The sequence below is a fragment of the Mustelus asterias genome, chromosome 27 (assembly GCF_964213995.1).
Source record: "Mustelus asterias chromosome 27, sMusAst1.hap1.1, whole genome shotgun sequence".
Taxonomy (NCBI): domain Eukaryota; kingdom Metazoa; phylum Chordata; class Chondrichthyes; order Carcharhiniformes; family Triakidae; genus Mustelus; species Mustelus asterias.
Window position 1 is genome coordinate 42,154,699 of NC_135827.1, and position 17,494 is coordinate 42,172,192.

The window sequence follows — 17,494 nt, forward strand, 5'->3', positions numbered from 1 at the left end:
CACCAGTACTGACCTAGGTTGCTCTCCTAGATTCAAGATCATTGTCCTCACCTGTAATCCTCTCGAGATATTTGTTGTACCTTAACCTTGTTGTCCATTCCTCTGCCTCCTGCCTCCCTTCTGTTCCCCCAGCTCCTCCATCCAAACTCCTTGTCCCACACCCACTACTGGAGGCAGTTCTCACTCCTACCCTCGTATCCCTCTCCTCCAGAATTTCATTGCACCATCTTCTCCATCTTTAAAAATCTTCACGAACCCCCGGACATTAGTGTAAGAGATCGTGGGGGCTCATAAGAAGCTTCACCACTTGACGCCAGTACTCACAGAGTGAGAGATAACAGTGACTGAGCTGTATGGAGCAAGGATTTGGAACATGCCTGAGAGTTTAATACCCATGTGAAAGATTCCAGGAACCAAATTCTTTCAATGCCTGCGTGATTCAGTGGGAAGCTGATTAAAAAACCTATTTTCCAGAGCATGTTATAATGAAGAGTAAGAGATAAAGGTCAGAATGCAGCGTAACCTCCGTGGTGGAGCTCATTTCAAAACACTTTCTTTAAATAGTCTACATTCTTTCCATTCAGTAAATACTGAACACCCGAAGGAGTTATGGAAAGGTCCATATGAGGTGTTACAACCAGTCCTCTCAGCAGGCAGTTGCATATTTGACAGAGTTCTCTGAAATTGAGAATTTGTGGAAATGGGAAAAAACTACGAGACTGAACAAGGTCATTCCTTATTTATAAATCTACTCATCGCCCTTTGGGGCCGATTTTACCAAATCGGGACTAAGTGCCGGGTCCGGTCGTCAAACGGATCCGCGCCCGGCAGCCGCGCTCCAGCGCGTCCATATGCCTTTGTTTCGGCGCTGGTCTATTGGGCGGGGCTTAGCGCTGTTGGAGCGGCCGGAGCTCCAACTGCACATGCTCAGTTCGGAACAGACCGCAGGCAGCGCCGCCCAGGCGCGAAAGGCAAAGCAGCTCAGACAGCAGAGAGGATGAAAGGAGTTCCCTTTGGAGGATAATGTCCACGTTATAATCACAGGAACTAAAAACCTGACAGTCCAAAATCTGGGATAATATTACAGTAAGAAGTCTCACAACACCAAGTTAAAGTCCAACAGGTTTGTTTGGTAGCAAAAGCCACACAAGCTTTCGGAGCTTCAAGCCCCCCCTTCAGGTGAGTGGGAACTCCATTCACAAACAGGACATACAATGACACAAACTCAATTTACAGAACAATGATACACTATTCTGTAAATTGAGCCTGCGGCTCCACATGCCCCATTTGTGAACAGAACTCCCACCCACCCGAAGAAGGAGCCCAAGGCTCCAAAAGCCTTCTTAAAGACTTGATTAGTTGTAAGTATTCACATTCCAACCATTATTCATGTAAATTGAGTTTGTGTCTTTATGTGCTCTGTTTGTGAGCAGAGTTCCCACTCACCTGAAGAGGGGGCTTGCAGCTCCGAAGTCTTGTGTGGCTTTTGCTACCGAGTGAACCTGTTGGACTTTAACCTGGTGTTGTTAAACTTCTTACTAAGTTTGGCAGCGCCGGGTTAAAGTCCAACGGGTTTGTTTGGTGGCAAAGGCCACAGGTGGGGAGGAGGGATCGGCCGCAGACTGGCAGCGCCCGCCCGCCCCCCCCACCCCCCCACCCCCAGGGGCAGACACGTCACTCCCCTTCTCCATTGCCCCCACCCCCCAGGGGAGACACATCACTCCCCTTCTCCATCCACCCCCCCCCTCCCAGGGGCAGACACTTCACTCCCCTTCTCTATCCCGCAGCCCCCCCCCCCCCCCCCCCCCCCCCCCGCCCGGGGCCGACACATCATTCCCCTTCTCCATTCCCCCCCCTCCTCCCAGGGAAAGGCAGAGCAAGGCAGGAGGCTGTCGACGGACCGCAGATCGGAAGGATGGTGGAGGGAGACCAGCGATCAAGCTAGGTCGGGGGTGTGCCTCCCAGGGGGGTCCGATCCCGGGACGGGGGTGTGGGGGGGGGGCGGTCTGCCGGCAGGGCCTGCCTCCCAGGGGGGACCGATCCCGGGGCGGGGGGGGGTGGGGGGTCTGCCGGCAGGGCCTGCCTCCCAGGGGGGACCGATGGGGGGGGAGGGCTTGGACTGCCGGGGTGGTTCGCGGGTGGGGGGGGGGTTCCGCGAAGGATGGTCGGGGGGATTGGCTTCGGCGGTTCCCCTGCTGAATTGGAGTCCCATTCGGACTTTTATTTAGCAGGTCGTTTAATGCGCGGACGCGAAATGGGCCGCAACCTGGTAAAGTCGGATTCGTCGGTAAAGTTGGGCACGAGCTTCATTAAGTCGATTTAACTGCATGCAAATGCATTTAAATCGTCACGCCGGCTGATTCGGGCACGCGCCAGACCCGCACCCGAATCGGGGCTCGGCAAAGAACGATTTACCATGAGTCGGGTGCCGATCACGTTTTAGGCCCGACACCCAACTTTACTGCGATTTCGGGCGCGAAACTTTGGTAAAATCGGGCCCTTTATCTCTTCAGTCACTTCTTGCTAAAAACCTGCTGCCAATTGTCTCTTTAAACTATACTGTCCTCTTCAATGCTTTTCCTGGCAATTTATTTCACAGGAATTGAATAAACACTTACCACATCAACACCTGAAGCTTCACTAAAAATGTTAGTTTTTGTTCATTTGTATTACACCCTGAGAGTATCACATGTCTGTCTGTCTTCCAGCCTGTCTTCTGTCTGTCTGTCAGTCTGTCTGTGTGCTGTTGTGTCTACCATTTTCTAACAAGCTGCTCCATGCACAAGTGGACCAAACAGGAACCTGGCACCACTGCAGGGAGATATGGGAATTGATGTGATGGCTCTGGCTTGTTTTGAAGTATGAATTTAGACCATGGTGGAACATTCTTGCACTGGATAATCTGAAAGAAGTGGTTCTTGAGTTAACAGATGAACAGAATAAAGAGTTTGTTTTAGTTCTATTTTAAGATGTGTGATTTCAATCATAAACATGGGGCCCGAGTTTACCAACAATTTGAGCCCATTTTCGGGCGCGAAATCGCAGTAAAGTCGGGTGTGAGGCCTTTATCGCGATCTGCACCCGCGTCCGCGCAGGTCACCACTTTACCGAGACCCGCGAATGGCGGGGATCCGTTCCGCGCCCAAATCGGGCGCAACGACGATTTAAATACATTTGCATGCATTTAAATTGAATTAATGAACTGCCCACCCAGCTCTATCAGCATTTCCCCCTTTACCACCGTGTTTGCCGATCCGGAACCGCGCTTTTAGGGACCTGCTGAATAAAAGTCTGAGTCGGGCGCTCCAGCCTCTGAAGAGCGCGTTCCGAGCTTCCAACAGCTCTCTGACTCAGATCAGTGGTGGGAGGGAGGAGGGAGGCGGGTCAGATCATTCTCTGGTTGGGGGGGGGAAGGAGGGGAGTGAGGCCAGATCGTTGTCTGGTTGGGGGGGGGGGGGAAGAGGAGGTGGGTCAGATGTATCTCTGGCGGGGGGGGGGGGGGGGGGGAGGCGATCATTGTATGGTTGGGGGGGGGGGAGCTCTGATCGTTGTCTGGTGCTGCGGGGGGGGAGGCGGGTCAGATGTTCCTCTGGAGGGGAGGGGGAGTGAGGCCAGACCATTCTCTGGGTGGGGGGGGGGGGGGGAAGTGAGGCAAGTTTGTTGTCGCGGGGGGGAAGTGAGGCCAGATTGTCTTCTGCGGGGGGCGGGGGGGGGGCGGTGGGGGGGGGAAGAGTGAGGCCAGATCGTCGTCTGGTGGGGGCGGTGGGGGAGTGAGGCTGGATCGTTGTCTGGGGGGGTGGGGGAGGGAGTGAGGCCAGATCGTTGTCTTGGGGGGAGGGAGGCGGGTAAGATGTATGTCAGGGAGGGGGGGGCAGATGGATCTCTGGTGGGGGAGGGCAGATGGATCTCTGGTGGGAGGGGCAGATGGATCTCTGGTGGGGGGGGCAGATGGATCTCTGGTGGGAGGCAGATGGATCTCTGGTGGGAGGGCAAGGGGGGTCCGCTGCCACTCTGCGGGCGATTGGTGGAGGGGGAGGGGGGCAGGGGTGGCGATTGGTCTGGGTAGTGGGGGGGTGAATAAGGGACACACACACATGTCACTGTCCCCCTTATCCACCACCCCCCACTACCCAGACCGATCGACACCCCTGCCCCCTCCCCCCCCCCCCACCGATCGCCCGCAGTGTGGCAGCGGACCCCCCCTGCGCCCCCCACACCCCCACCAGAGATCCATCTGCCCCCCCCACCAGAGATCCATCTGCACCCACCCCGCCCCGGGATACACCCTCGCTCCCGCTTGTCACTCCCAGGCCGCTTTCTCCGCTTTCTGCGGCTCGGGAACGATCTGACATGGGCACACTTTTTCCAATTTTTTTCTAACTGCGCATGCGCAGTTCAGAGCTCCGATCGTTCCGGCAGCGCCAAGCCCCGCCCACAGCGCGAATCGGACTGGAGATGGCTGAGAGCGTATGGGGGCGCCTGAAAGCGGATTTCTAAGTCGGATCTGTACAACGCCCAGATTCGGCACTTAGAATGAAAATGGTAAAATCGGGCCCATGGTGTCAACATCAGGCTCAATGCAAAGTGCTTGGTGGCGGCTAAAGTTACTCATTCACCCTCTGAGAACAGCCCGAGAATCGAGTTAAAGACTCTACAGGGAAAATCCATTAATAGCTGGCCAGTCCAACGCCGGCATCTCCACATCATGACTACCATCAACACCGCAAACTGCCGGCTCCAAGTGGAGAGGATCTCCAAGAAGATCGCGCATATCGACACAGACATCAAGTTTACCAAATAAACCTGTTGGACTTTAACCTGGTGTTGTTAAACTTCTTATTGAATATTTGGGACAGCCATAAATGTTTCCAGTTTCCTTTTTCCCCTAACAATGAAATAAAATGACAAAGTTTATAGAAGATGCCAAGTTGTGTGGGAAAACACCATTCAGAGCAAAGGGACACAGTTCCGGGAGTTCACCAGAGAGGGAGCAACTGGGAAAAATTAGAATATTTTGTCCCTTGCGCCACAAATATAATGGAGGCATCTCTAAAAATTGAATATACAAAGCACTTAAGTAGCTGTCATATCCCTAAGAGGAGTTTCTGAAGATGTGATTTTGAGCACAAAGTCAAATTTAAAATTTCTTAGAATCATTGAATCCTACAGTGCAGAAGGAGGCCATTCAGCCCATCGAGTTTGCATTGACCACAATCCCACCCAGGCTCTATCCCCATGCATTCAGCCTAGCTAGTTCCCCTGACACTAAGGGCCAATTTAGCATGGCCAATCTGCCTAACCTGGACATCTTTGGACTGTGGGAAGAAACCCACGAAGACATGGGGAGAATGCACAGACTCCGCACAGACAATGACCGGGAATCAAACCCAGGACCCTGGCACTGTGAGGCAGCAGTGCTAACCACTGTGCTGCCCTTGTTGAAGCAAAATAACTTCTGACTCTATCACTGGGATTAGAATAGTTAGGTGGTTTGTCTCTGACCAGCACAGTCATGATGGGCCAAAGGGCCTTTTTCTGTCCTCTATGACTCACACTGTTTATGAACAGATTTGAAAGATGAATGATTGCTCCAAAATGTAGCCCCACAGCACCATCGTTTGGCAGTTAGTGGTAATGCAGCTAATAGCCAGAAATTAAAATTAAAACAATTCCATCATATATCTGTGTAGTAGCCTCAAAATTTCCCCCTCCTTCCTTGATAGCACCTATTGTTGCTGGAATTCAGTTCTGTGGATCACCCTCCAGTAAGCCTCAAGTCATTATAGGCCTGGATTACTATTCAGCAACAGGGGGAGTCACAGCAGCGTCCATTGCGGTCCTTTCACAATGATTGCAGTGTTTAGTTGAGCATAGAGCTTTGGGAAGGATCTTACTGACATACTTTCAGGCAGCACTGACTCCAACGCTTAATTTAGCAGTGGACCAAGTAGATTTAAATGAGACAGTTCTGCTATGTGCTGCTTAGTGTAGCTGGCAGCATCTTTTTGTTATTCTCTATAATTCTATTAGAGAATATTGGCAAATTGAGGTTCTTCAGGAGTAACTTTCTCATTTGATTTGATTTATTATTGTCTCATGTATTAATATACAGTGAAAAGTATTGTTTCTTGCGCGCTATACAGACAAAGCATACCATTCATAGAGAAGGAAAGGAGACTTGGTATGGAGATGTTTCAGCAGCTTGTGGATTTTCACGCTTGAGCAGGTTTTTGGCCGTGATACAGAAGGTTACAGAGATTGGGTGGAACAAGATCATGAAGGGTTTTGAACACAAGGATGAGAATTTTAAATTTAAGGTGTTGCTGGACTGGGAGCACAGGAGTGAGGGGTGAACAAGTCAAGTTCAGTTGAGGAACAGGCAGCAGTTTCGGTGAGTGAAAGTTTATGAGAAAGAGGTTTCAGCCAGGAGACAATTGGAATAACCAAATCTGGAGCTGACAACGACAGGGAATCACAGTTTCACAGTAGATGGAGGAACTGGGCTGTCTTACAGAGGGGGAAACAGCTGCTATGCTCAGCTTGGGATCAAATGAAAACTGAAAGGTTCAGAGTCTGAGGACAATAAGGAAGCCGGGACTCAGGAAAGGTGTTTGTAACGGAGACTGATTTTCCGAATGTTTAACTGGGGAAACTGGCTCATCCTGGACTAGATATCAAACAAGCAGCTGACAACATAAATACATTATATTTTATATATATTATTAAAGACAACGGAGACAATAGTGAGGTGGAGGTGGATGTTATAAAGTATGGAACCTGACATCATGTCCTCAGTTGCTTTCAACAAGAGGCTGCAGGTAGAAAAGGAAGAAAATGGTAAAAAATTGCAGCATGCTGCTGTGCAGAGGGACCTGGGCGTCCTTCTGCATGAATCATAAAAAGTTGGTTTGCAGGTGCAGCAGGTAATTAAGAAGGCAAATGGAATTTTGTCCTTCATTGCTAGAGGGATGGAGTTTAAAAACAGCGAGGTTATATTGCAGCTGTATAAGGTGCTGGTGAGGCCACACCTGGAGTACTGTGTACAGTTTTGGTCTCCTTACTTGAGAAAGGATATACTGGCACTGGAGGGGGTACAGAGGAGATTCACTAGGTTGATTCTGGAGTCGAGAGGGTTGGCTTATGAGGAGAGACTGAGTAGACTGGGGCTATACTCACTGGAATTCAGAAGAATGAGGGGAGAGCTTATAGAAACATATAAGATTATGAAGGGAATTGATACAATAGAAGCAGGGAGGTTGTTTCCACTGGCAGGTGAAACTAGGAGATGTACGAGGCAGATTTTTTACACAGAGGGTGGTGGGTGCCTGGAACTCGCTGCTGGGGGAGGTAGTGGAAACGGATACGGTAATGGCTTTTAAGGGGTGTCTTGACAAATACATGAATAGGATGGGAATAGAGGGATATGGTCCCTGGAAGGGTAGGGGGTTTTAGTTAAGTCGGGCAGCATGCTCGTTGCAGGCTTGGAGGGCTGAAGGGCCTGTTCCTGTGCTGTAATTTTCTTTGTGCTTTGGAAGGTGCTGTCTAAGGATCTTTGGTGCATCTTGTAGATGGTACACACTGCTGCTACCGAGCATCAGTGGTCGAGGGAGTGGATGTTTGTGGATGTGGTGCCAATCAAGCGGGGCTGCTTTGTCCTGGATGGTGTCGAGCTTCTTGAGTGTTGTTGGAGCTGCACCCATCCAGGCAAATGGAGAATATTCCATCACCTCCTGACTTGTGCCTTGTAGATGGTGAACAGCCTTTGGGGAGTCAGGAGATGAGTTACTTGCTGCAGTATTCCTAGCCTCTGCAATCAAAACAGAGGCAAGAGTGGACATAAGGAGGGCAGTCAAACATGGAGGTGGATGAAGAATCAGTGTAACACAGTCAGTCACACAGGATACTGCTTGTGGTGTTCATTTCAGTGCTGTGACAGGGTTAGAATCCTGATTGGAATGTTTCAAACATCAAGTTGTAAGAAAGATGACCATGAATTTGGGATACAATGATATATCCAAGCATTGGAAATAAGGAAGTGGGAATTGGAGACAGCAGTTGCAAACAGAGTGATAGAATGTTGGGTTACTGGGAAGAGAGGAATTAAAGCAGAGTTGAAAGGAAGGGAACAGCACCCGAGAAAAGTGAACCATTTATGGTATCGGTTAATATTGGAATCATAAAGGGAAGTTCAGGATTTGGAATAGTTTGGAATAAGGATGTTTGATTTTTGTGAAGAGATACAGCTTTGCGGCAGTGTGAATCTGTGGCTCTGCAGATTCACTGATCTGTAGTTGCACACTCATTGGCTGCAGGAATCACCATGATTCCACTTTATCAAATTCCTCTGTCATTTTGACATGTCAACTTGCTTTGTGTTAGGTTTTGGAGCCAGGTCATCTTTCCCTCCACACTCAACTGGTCGATGCCTTCACACCTGTACAGTACCACTCCATATTTATTCGACCCAGACCAGGACTCACACCATCCGACTTTGCTAAGTTATGTGGTTAAGATTGTAGTTCAGTGCAGGCCTCCTCCCTGGCAGTGTCCATATTGGTGAACTGGATAGGAATACAGTGCAGCTCCACGTCCACAGATTGACAAGGGGGACTAAAGAGAAAGGGTGTCCTTAGGGCCTGGCCCTTACAGACCCCTAATTTAGGGGAGACTGAGTCTGAAGGTCCTAGAACAAACAAAGAACAAAGAACAATACAGCACAGGAACAGGCCCTTCGGCCCTCCAAGCCCGCGCCGCTCCCTGGTCCAAACTAGACCATTCTTTTGTATCCCTCCATTCCCACTCCGTTCATATGGCTGTCTAGATAAGTCTTAAACGTTCCCAGTGTGTCCGCCTCCACCACCTTGCCTGGCAGCGCATTCCAGGCCCCCACCACCCTCTGTGTAAAATATGTCCGTCTGATATCTGTGTTAAACCTCCCCCCCTTCACCTTGAACCTATGACCCCTCATGAACGTCACCACCGACCTGGGGAAAAGCTTCCCACCGTTCACCCTATCTATGCCTTTCATAATTTTATACACCTCTATTAAGTCTCCCCTCATCCTCCGTCTTTCCAGGGAGAACAACCCCAGTTTACCCAATCTCTCCTCATAACTAAGCCCCTCCATACCAGGTAACATCCTGGTAAACCTCCTCTGTACTCTCTCCAAAGCCTCCACGTCCTTCTGGTAGTGTGGCGACCAGAACTGGACGCAGTATTCCAGATGCGGCCGAACCAACGTTCTATACATCTGCAACATCAGACCCCAACTTTTATACTCTATGCCCCGTCCTATAAAGGCAAGCATGCCATATGCCTTCTTCACCACCTTCTCCACCTGTGACGTCACTTTCAAGGATCTGTGGACTTGCACACCCAGGTCCCTCTGCGTATCTACACCCTTTGTGGTTCTGCCATTTATCATATAGCTCCTCCCTACATTATTTCTACCAAAATGCATCACTTCGCATTTATCAGGATTGAACTCCATCTGCCATTTCTTTGCCCAAATTTCCAGCCTATCTATATCCTTCTGTAGCTTCTGACAATGCTCCTCACTATCTGCAAGTCCTGCCAATTTTGTGTCGTCCGCAAACTTACTGATCACCCCAGTTACACCTTCTTCCAGATCATTTATATAAATCACAAACAGCAGAGGTCCCAATACAGAGCCCTGCGGAACACCACTAGTCACAGGCCTCCAGCTGGAAAAAGACCCTTCCACTACCACCCTCTGTCTTCTGTGACCAAGCCAGTTCTCCACCCATCTCGTCACCTCCCCCTTTATCCCATGAGATCCAACCTTTTTCACCAGCCTACCATGAGAGACTTTGTCAAACGCTTTACTAAAGTCCATATAGACGACATCCACGGCCCTTCCCTCGTCAACCATTTTGGTCACTTCTTCAAAAAACTTCACCAGGTTAGTGAGGCATGACCTCCCTCTCACAAAACCATGCTGACTATCGTTAATGAGTTTATTCCTTTCTAAATGCGCATACATCCTATCTCTAAGAATCTTCTCCAACAACTTCCCCACCACGGACGTCAAGCTCACCGGCCTATAATTAACCGGGTTATCCTTCCTACCCTTCTTAAATAACGGGACCACATTAGCTATCCTCCCATCCTCTGGGACCTCACCTGTGTCCAGTGACGAGACAAAGATTTGCGTCAGAGGCCCAGCGATTTTATCTCTCGTCTCCCTGAGCAGCCTTGGATAGATTCCATCAGGCCCTGGGGATTTGTCAGTCTTTAAATTCTCTAACAAACCTAACACTTCCTCCCTTGTAATGGAGATTTTCTCCAACAGTTCAACACTCCCCTCCGAGACACTCCCAGTCAACACATCCCTCTCCTTTGTGAATACCGACGCAAAGTATTCATTTAGGATCTCCCCTACTTCTTTGGGCTCCAAGCATAATTCCCCACTTTTGTCCCTGAGAGGTCCGATTTTTTCCCTGACAACCCTTTTGTCCCGAACGTATGAATAAAATGCCTTGGGATTCTCCTTAATCCTGTCTGCCAAGAACATTTCGTGACCCCTTTTTGCTCTTCTAATTCCCCGTGAGCACCTCCTCCTGCCATTTTAATAACTGCATTGACTCTGCACCATGACTGCCTCTCTGAGAAAGCTGGAAGGGACAGAGGTTATAATGTAAGAGATCTTCATGCAGAGCTTGGCTGCTGAGTGTAATATCAGAGCCAACACACATTGTTAGACAAGGCAATGGGTGAGGATAAATAGGCTTCATTTATAAACAGATATTGGGTTTGGTTTACATTTTAGAAAAGCTGGACAGATGCTAACCCTTAGGCTGCGGAAACGTGCGCAATGATACTGTGAATCGTGAACAATGCCATGTGTTTAAAGTTCATTTTGATGTAAAATACAATCCATACATGATACAGTAATGAAGAGAAATAATGGAGATTATATCTGGAATTGAGCATTTTGCCAGTCAGAATAGACTAAAAAGCCAGTGAAGGTGCTATCTGTCTTTGTACTGGAGTAAATCCCATTGTAGTCCCCCACTGTTACTTGCACCCACACCTGGTCTGTGGGGTCCAGGCGTATGAGGGCTCCGCCTGAGAGTGAGACAGGCTTCGGCCAGTTGCCGTGATATTGGAAGAAGGATGAGATGGTAACGTTATTCTTCATGATGTCGAACTGCAGGCTGGTTTTGTAAACAGTGGAGTGAACCACAAAATAATAGATGCCTGGGATCTCACAGGTGAACTTTCCTGTCAGTGGGTTGTAGTGCCTCTGATCGTTGTATATGACCACATCGAACTGGATAGCCTCATCAAGCAGGGGAGAGGTGTGACTCTTGGAGCGTTTGGCACTAAATGCTGAATTGTAGCTCATCATGCCATCCCCTTTAATTCCCTTCTCACCTGTTGGACCAGGCAGCCCTGACATGCCCTGCTCCCCCATAGGCCCATGTAAACCTGAAAAGCAAAATCATGTTTTAGATTATTGCAATTAAAATCCTCTGTTTCTTTCCCTACCCCAGAAAAGAGAGCAACAATGCAGTAGTTGCAACAATGCAGTAGTTGCAACAATGCAACAATGCAGTAGTTGCAACAATGCAGTAGTTGCAACAATGCAACAATGCAGTAGTTGCAACAATGTCCTACCTCATTTAGAACCAAAATCATACCCCGGTACAGGAGGCTGAAGGTGGTCTCTTGACTGGGACTGTATTAGATTCTATCCTCATAACAAAATATTTACAACACAGAAACAGTCATTAAGTCCAATTCACGTTTATTTTTCACAGGAGTATCTTCCAAACCTTCATTTAACACTGGAAAATCTCAGCAGGTCTGGCAGCATCTGTAGGGAGAGAAAAGAGCTGACGTTTCAAGTCTGGATGACCCTTTGTCAGCTCTTTTCTCTCCTTACAGATGCTGCCAGAACTGCTGAGATTTTCAGCATTTTCTCTTTTGGTTTCAGATTCCAGCATCCGCAGTAATTTGCTTTTATCCTTCATTTAACACTATCAGTTTATTATTTTATTCTTTTCTGCCTCATATATTTATCTAGTTTCCCTCTATCATCTCTGCTATTCTCCATGTCTACTCCATGTGGCAGCAAGTTCCACATTCTAACCATTCAGTGGGAAAAACGTTTTTCCTGAATTCTTTGTTCAACTTATTTGTGTCGATCTTGGAGTGAGGTCCCCTACTTCCTGCCTCCTCACAAGTGGAAACATTTTCTAATGTCTCAGACATTAGGGTGAATCATAGAATTTGACATTGCGGTAGGATAATATTCAGCTCATTGTGATTCATAACCAAATCAGTTAGTCTGTCAACTATGGCTTCACATCAGGATATCTGATACAAGGAAATGTACAAAATATTTACGCAGTTTTAGTGATCACCATGTGGACTGATGCTGATCTGTAACTTAATCAATAATTTCAGTCCTCGAGATCTACGGCACAGAAAAAGGCCCTTCAGTCCATCGCGTCTGTGCCAGTCAAAGACAAACCACCCAACTATTCTAGTCCCAGTTTCCAGCACTTGGCATCGCAAGTGCACATCTAAATATTTCTTAAATGTTATGAGGGTCTCTGCCTCCACCATTTCAGGCAGCAAGTTCCAGACTCCCACCGCCCTTTGGGAGAAATTCTTTTCCTCAAATCACCTCTAAACCTCCTGCTCCTTACCTTAAATCTATGCTCCCTGGTCACTGATCTCTCCACCAAGAGGAAATGTTTCTCCCTGTCTACTCTATCAATGCCTCACATAATTTTATACATCCCAATCATTCCCCACAGTTTTCTCTGTTCCAAGGAAAACAACCCCAATCTTTCCAATCTCTCTTCATAAATAAAACTCTCCAGCCCAGGCAACATCCTAGTAAATCTCCTCTGCACCCTTTCCAATGTTATCACATCCCTCCTTTAATGTAGATTCCAGACATCATAAACTAAAACATCCAATCAACACACAGCTAAGACTAAGCCTCATCACAGTCAGTATTTCAAGTTAAACTCTTTGAATGATTCAGGAGGTAAATGAGGTAGCACAGAGCAGGAAGGAGCAAGTTTCTGAACTGGGTCAACCCTGGATTATGAAAATTGCCCTCAGTGTTCACTGGCTAAGGGCAGGAAGAGTGAGTCAGTGTCAGCTGATCCTTGCTGAAAAATTCACTGATGTGGATGCTGGACGTAGACCAGGATTGGGTTTGGCCGCGGAGCTGTTCCCTATCAAATAGCAGAAAGACAAAACCTCCCAGTCAGCAGGTCAGTCAGCATCTGTAACGAGGAAAGATGGCTTAGAGCTCTAGGGTGAGGCAGTGAATGAGCAACTGATGCCTGCGGAGCCCTGACACCAACCAAAAGCAGCAACTTCAGCAAAGGCAAGGAAACACCAGGCTTCCCAATGCTGAGAGTCTGCAGCTGCCTTTGTAAACAGGAGCAAGTGCAAATCCTGGGAAGGGTCCAAATAAACTGTATAGGGCACCATTTCAAAAGAAACAGTAGGGACTTTTGATCAAAGTAATATAAATCATGACCGGGGTGGGGTGTTCTAACTTACTTTAAAAGAAAACAAATAAATTGATTTAGTTATCCGGATCACTGCTCCTCGGCCCCAGACATCTCTCCCCACCTCCCCTTCCACTGCCAGCTGAATATAATTAAAAACAGAATTGAATAATAAGCAACTAAACTGTTACTGAAAACCGTGAACATTCTCTTAAAGGGGCATCGCTGTCACGGGGAGAACAAGTGTTCTTTTTGTCTATGGGAGGCAGTTGTGATCAGCCCATCTACCTAGTTTTGACATAGTTTATATTACTGTGCTCTGATATATAAAGAAAATAAAAGTTTTAAGCTCTAGGACAGTGTCTCAGACAGAAGCACCTTGATGGCATGGGCTCAGATGAAGGAATGCAGTATTTGGAGAATATCTCTGTCACAGGGGACACTTGCAAATCAAAATGCTGGGAGCAAATTGACTAAGATAAGAAACACACCGACCTGAATTCTCCCGTCCCGCCCGCCATGGGGATTGTAGCGGGTGGGGGAGCAGACCGTGCAAAGGTCTGTTGACTTCGGGCGGGATTTTCTGGTTTTTGTGGCGAGCGGCCAGAAAATGGTTTTGTGTCTGACGGATGACTGAATGTTACACCCTGTCTTGCAGTCATGCCTCTAACCTGGGAGGAATACTCTGGGGAGGAAGGATAGGGAGTCGATTCCAACCCTCTGAAAACACATATCAAAACTGACCGCAACAACTCACTTGTTAGACAATTCCAGTGTTCGCTTTATTCTCCTCTCTCTCTTCACATGATCCCTCGTGGAATCCAGGGATCACGACAGCAAGAGTTTGCAGGCAATTCAGCCATGGGGGCATCACAGATGAGTCAGTACTCAACCCAATTGCACTTCATGATAAATTCTATCTAGTGTGAAGCTCTTTGATTGAAAATTATTTATTAATTTCAGTTTGGTCATATTTTTAACATAACGCATGTTTATATCAGTGAGATCTGAGACCAGCGCTCAGGAGAAGCAGGAAAATTATTACATGATCCTTACCTTGTATTCCCGCATCGCCCTTTTGTCCTGGTACTCCAGGCATTCCATCCCTCCCATTTCTCCCATCCCGCCCCGCCAGCCCTGGATATCCGTTACGTCCCGGAGTTCCTGGAATTCCTGGATGACCATTACAAAATCCAGAAAAGTTGTTGTCGCTAATGTTGGCCGAGGCACTTGACAGCAACAAGAGCAACACAACAATAACACAAGTCATCCCGAGGCTTAGGGAGAGACTCCGACCCTGTCGATGAGAAAGGAATCACTGGTTATGGCCCAGCTGGAGAATTGTTTCTAATTTTGGGCACACTCTTCAGGAAGGATTTCAAGACTTTGTAAAAAGTGTAGAGCAAGTTTACTAAAATAGTATCAAGCATGATAGGGTGGCACAATAGCACATTGGTTAGCACAGCTGCCTCATAGCGCCAGGGACCCGTGTTCGATTCCAGCCTTGGGTCACTGTGCACATTTCCCCGTGTCTGCATGGGTTTCATCCATGTGCTCCAGTTTCCTCACACAGTCCAAATATGTGCGGGTTAGGTGGATTGGCCATGTTAAATTGCCCTTTAGTGTCCCAAGATGTGTAGGTTAGGGGGATTAGCAGGGTAAATGCATGGGGTTAAGGGATTGGAGCAGGGGGATGGGCCTGGGTAAGATGCTGTATCGGAGAGTCAGTGCATGGTCTCCTTCTACACTGTAGGGATTCTATGTGGACTTCAGTTTCATAGAAAGACTTGAGAAACTGGATTGTTTTCCTTAATGTGGAGATGCCGGCGTTGGACTGGGGTAAACACAGTAAGAAGTTTCACAACACCAGGTTAAAGTCCAACAGGTTTATTTGGTAGCAAAAGCCACAAGCTTTCAGAGCCTTAAGCTCCTTCTTCAGGTGAGTGGGAAAGCTTGTGGCTTTTGCTGCCAAATAAACCTGTTGGACTTTAACCTGGTGTTGTTAAACTTCTTACTGTGTTTGCCTTAAAGCAGAGAGAAGATTAAGATAAATTTTGAGAGGTATTCCATATAAGGGGTTTACTGTGGGGAGAGTGATAATCAAAGGTGACAGATTTGAGGTAATTGGAAAAGAACTGCAGGGAAGGTAAGGAGGAATATTTTTCAACATCAGTTGTGATCTGGAATGCACTGTCTGAAATGGCAGTGAAAGCAGATTCATTATTAAAAGAAGGGAAATTGGATAAATATTTGAAGGGGTAGTTTACAGGGCAAGTTATGTGGGATTGATTGGAAAGCCCTCTCAAAGAGTTGGCACAGACACAATGGCCTTTTTCTTTGGTGCAAATATGATTCTATTTCAATTCAGGCTTATCCAGGTTTCCTTTGAGAGTGAGGGGTGTCTGTATGAAGTAAATCCTCCTTTACATTTCTCAAGCTGACAGTCAGAGGATTTCAGCGAGAAATAAACTGAAAGCTCACACTTGGTGCCGATGGATCAGAGCTCTGGGGGTGGGGGGGCTGGAAGGCCAGGGGGAGGGGGGGAGATGGGGGGGAGATGGGGGGGGGGGGGTGTGGGGGTGGGGGGGGGGGCGGAGAAGGGGCAGATTGTTTGTGATCAGTCTTTGGAAAGAGAATTTTCTCTTCCACTGTCCTCTGTCTCACCCCATAGGATACTGCTCAAAATTACCAACATGAGAAAAGATTTTGGAAGCAAATCAAGCTGCTGACACAGGATACCAAACAAGAAACTTAACCAGGAGATTGAGTGTTAGTTGCAGATGAAGGGATGTCCTGTGAATGGAGCTGCTTGCAACCTCTGGCTCAGCTTCTCATTTGGGTCTCACTGGCATGAAGCTGTCTTGTCATCTGTCTCTGTGACCCAGATGTTGGTGACAAGCCTGTCTGCTTGGCTGGAAATCTTTTGTGATTCTTTCATTGTCTTTCCAAATGTAATGATGATCCATGGACACCTCAGACAGTCTGCCCCTTTCCTGCCCTCTGGCCAACCTGGTGTTGTTAAAACTCTTACTGTGGCCAACTGCCCAGTCAGTGGGAGAGGGACTCACTACTTTTGAGAAAGTGCTGGTCGGACCCTGGGCATTCGGAAGAGTAGTTGTCAGGACAATGCTGTACACAGGTAATTATGTCATGCATTTTATTCTCCAATAATATTGCAATGCACATTTAAGGGATTATCAAACAATATGTAATGAAAGCCATACCCCTTTAATTTAAAAAAGTGTCGGCTGAGTTCTGAGCTCCCCTTTTACTGTCCTGTTGTGTTTATGATGTCCCATGACCAAGCAATCTCATTTCCGTGCTATAAACCCAAACTGACCTCAAAATAAAAAACAAATGTCGTGCTGCCAGAACAAGGAGTTCACAAAAAAATTAATAAATAATTTACACATCTCTCTACAAACAATACAGTGAATATCCCAGACAGGCTGCCCCATCACACACTGACATTTTGGTCAGCATTACCTTTATTCCAGAAGCTAAAATAGTTTTTGAAAAATCCTTCAAGAACCTCGACCCCCTTTAATTCCCTAATCTGCTGAATGAACTGAGAGGCCGTGTTTCACATTTGCTCCACACTCCCAAATCATTAATTACTGTCAAATAAATTAGAATTACAGGGTGGGAGGTCTAAGGAACAATTAAAAGCTCTCAGACTGCAGCCTCTACATCCTCAAAATTGTGTTTTGAACCTGACCCATAGCAGAGACTTTTGGAGTGTTTACAGGAAGTGCTCAGATTGTTAGTAAGATTTTAAGTTCCAGTCTTCATATCTCTTGGAGAACTAGGATTCGCAGTTCAAACAATTAAAAAAACTTACCACAAAGATGAAATATTTTCTACTTTTGCAAGAAGTGAAACTGTGAGAGGTGGTGACAGTTCTTTGCTACTGGCAGCTCGTCTAAGTGTGCCTTTCTGCAGCCCCTCAGTCTCCTGATCAGGCACTGCACCACTCAGCTCAGCTCAAAGGGAGT

At 47.4% G+C, this 17,494-nt stretch overlaps 1 protein-coding gene across 1 annotated transcript; it reads right to left on the reverse strand.

The window, feature by feature from the left end:
• Positions 1–10,735: 10,735 nt before the first annotated feature.
• Positions 10,736–17,494, reverse strand: c1qtnf5 (C1q and TNF related 5). The gene is made up of 3 exons (XM_078199220.1): positions 17,341–17,494; positions 14,556–14,796; positions 10,736–11,451 (listed from the first exon to the last, which is right to left on the reverse strand). The coding sequence occupies exons 2-3, from the start codon at positions 14,767–14,769 to the stop codon at positions 10,934–10,936; spliced, it is 732 nt and encodes a 243-aa protein (XP_078055346.1). The 5' UTR covers positions 14,770–14,796; positions 17,341–17,494; the 3' UTR covers positions 10,736–10,933.

Coding starts and splice junctions, on each gene's coding strand:
- c1qtnf5 (XM_078199220.1), bottom strand. CDS start 14,769: ATGACTTGTGTTATTGTTGTGTTGCTCTTGTTGCTGTCAAGTGCCTCG. Junction 11,452..14,555: donor GGGCGATGCGGGAATACAAG/GTAAGGATCATG, acceptor TTTGCTTTTCAG/GTTTACATGGGCCTATGGGG.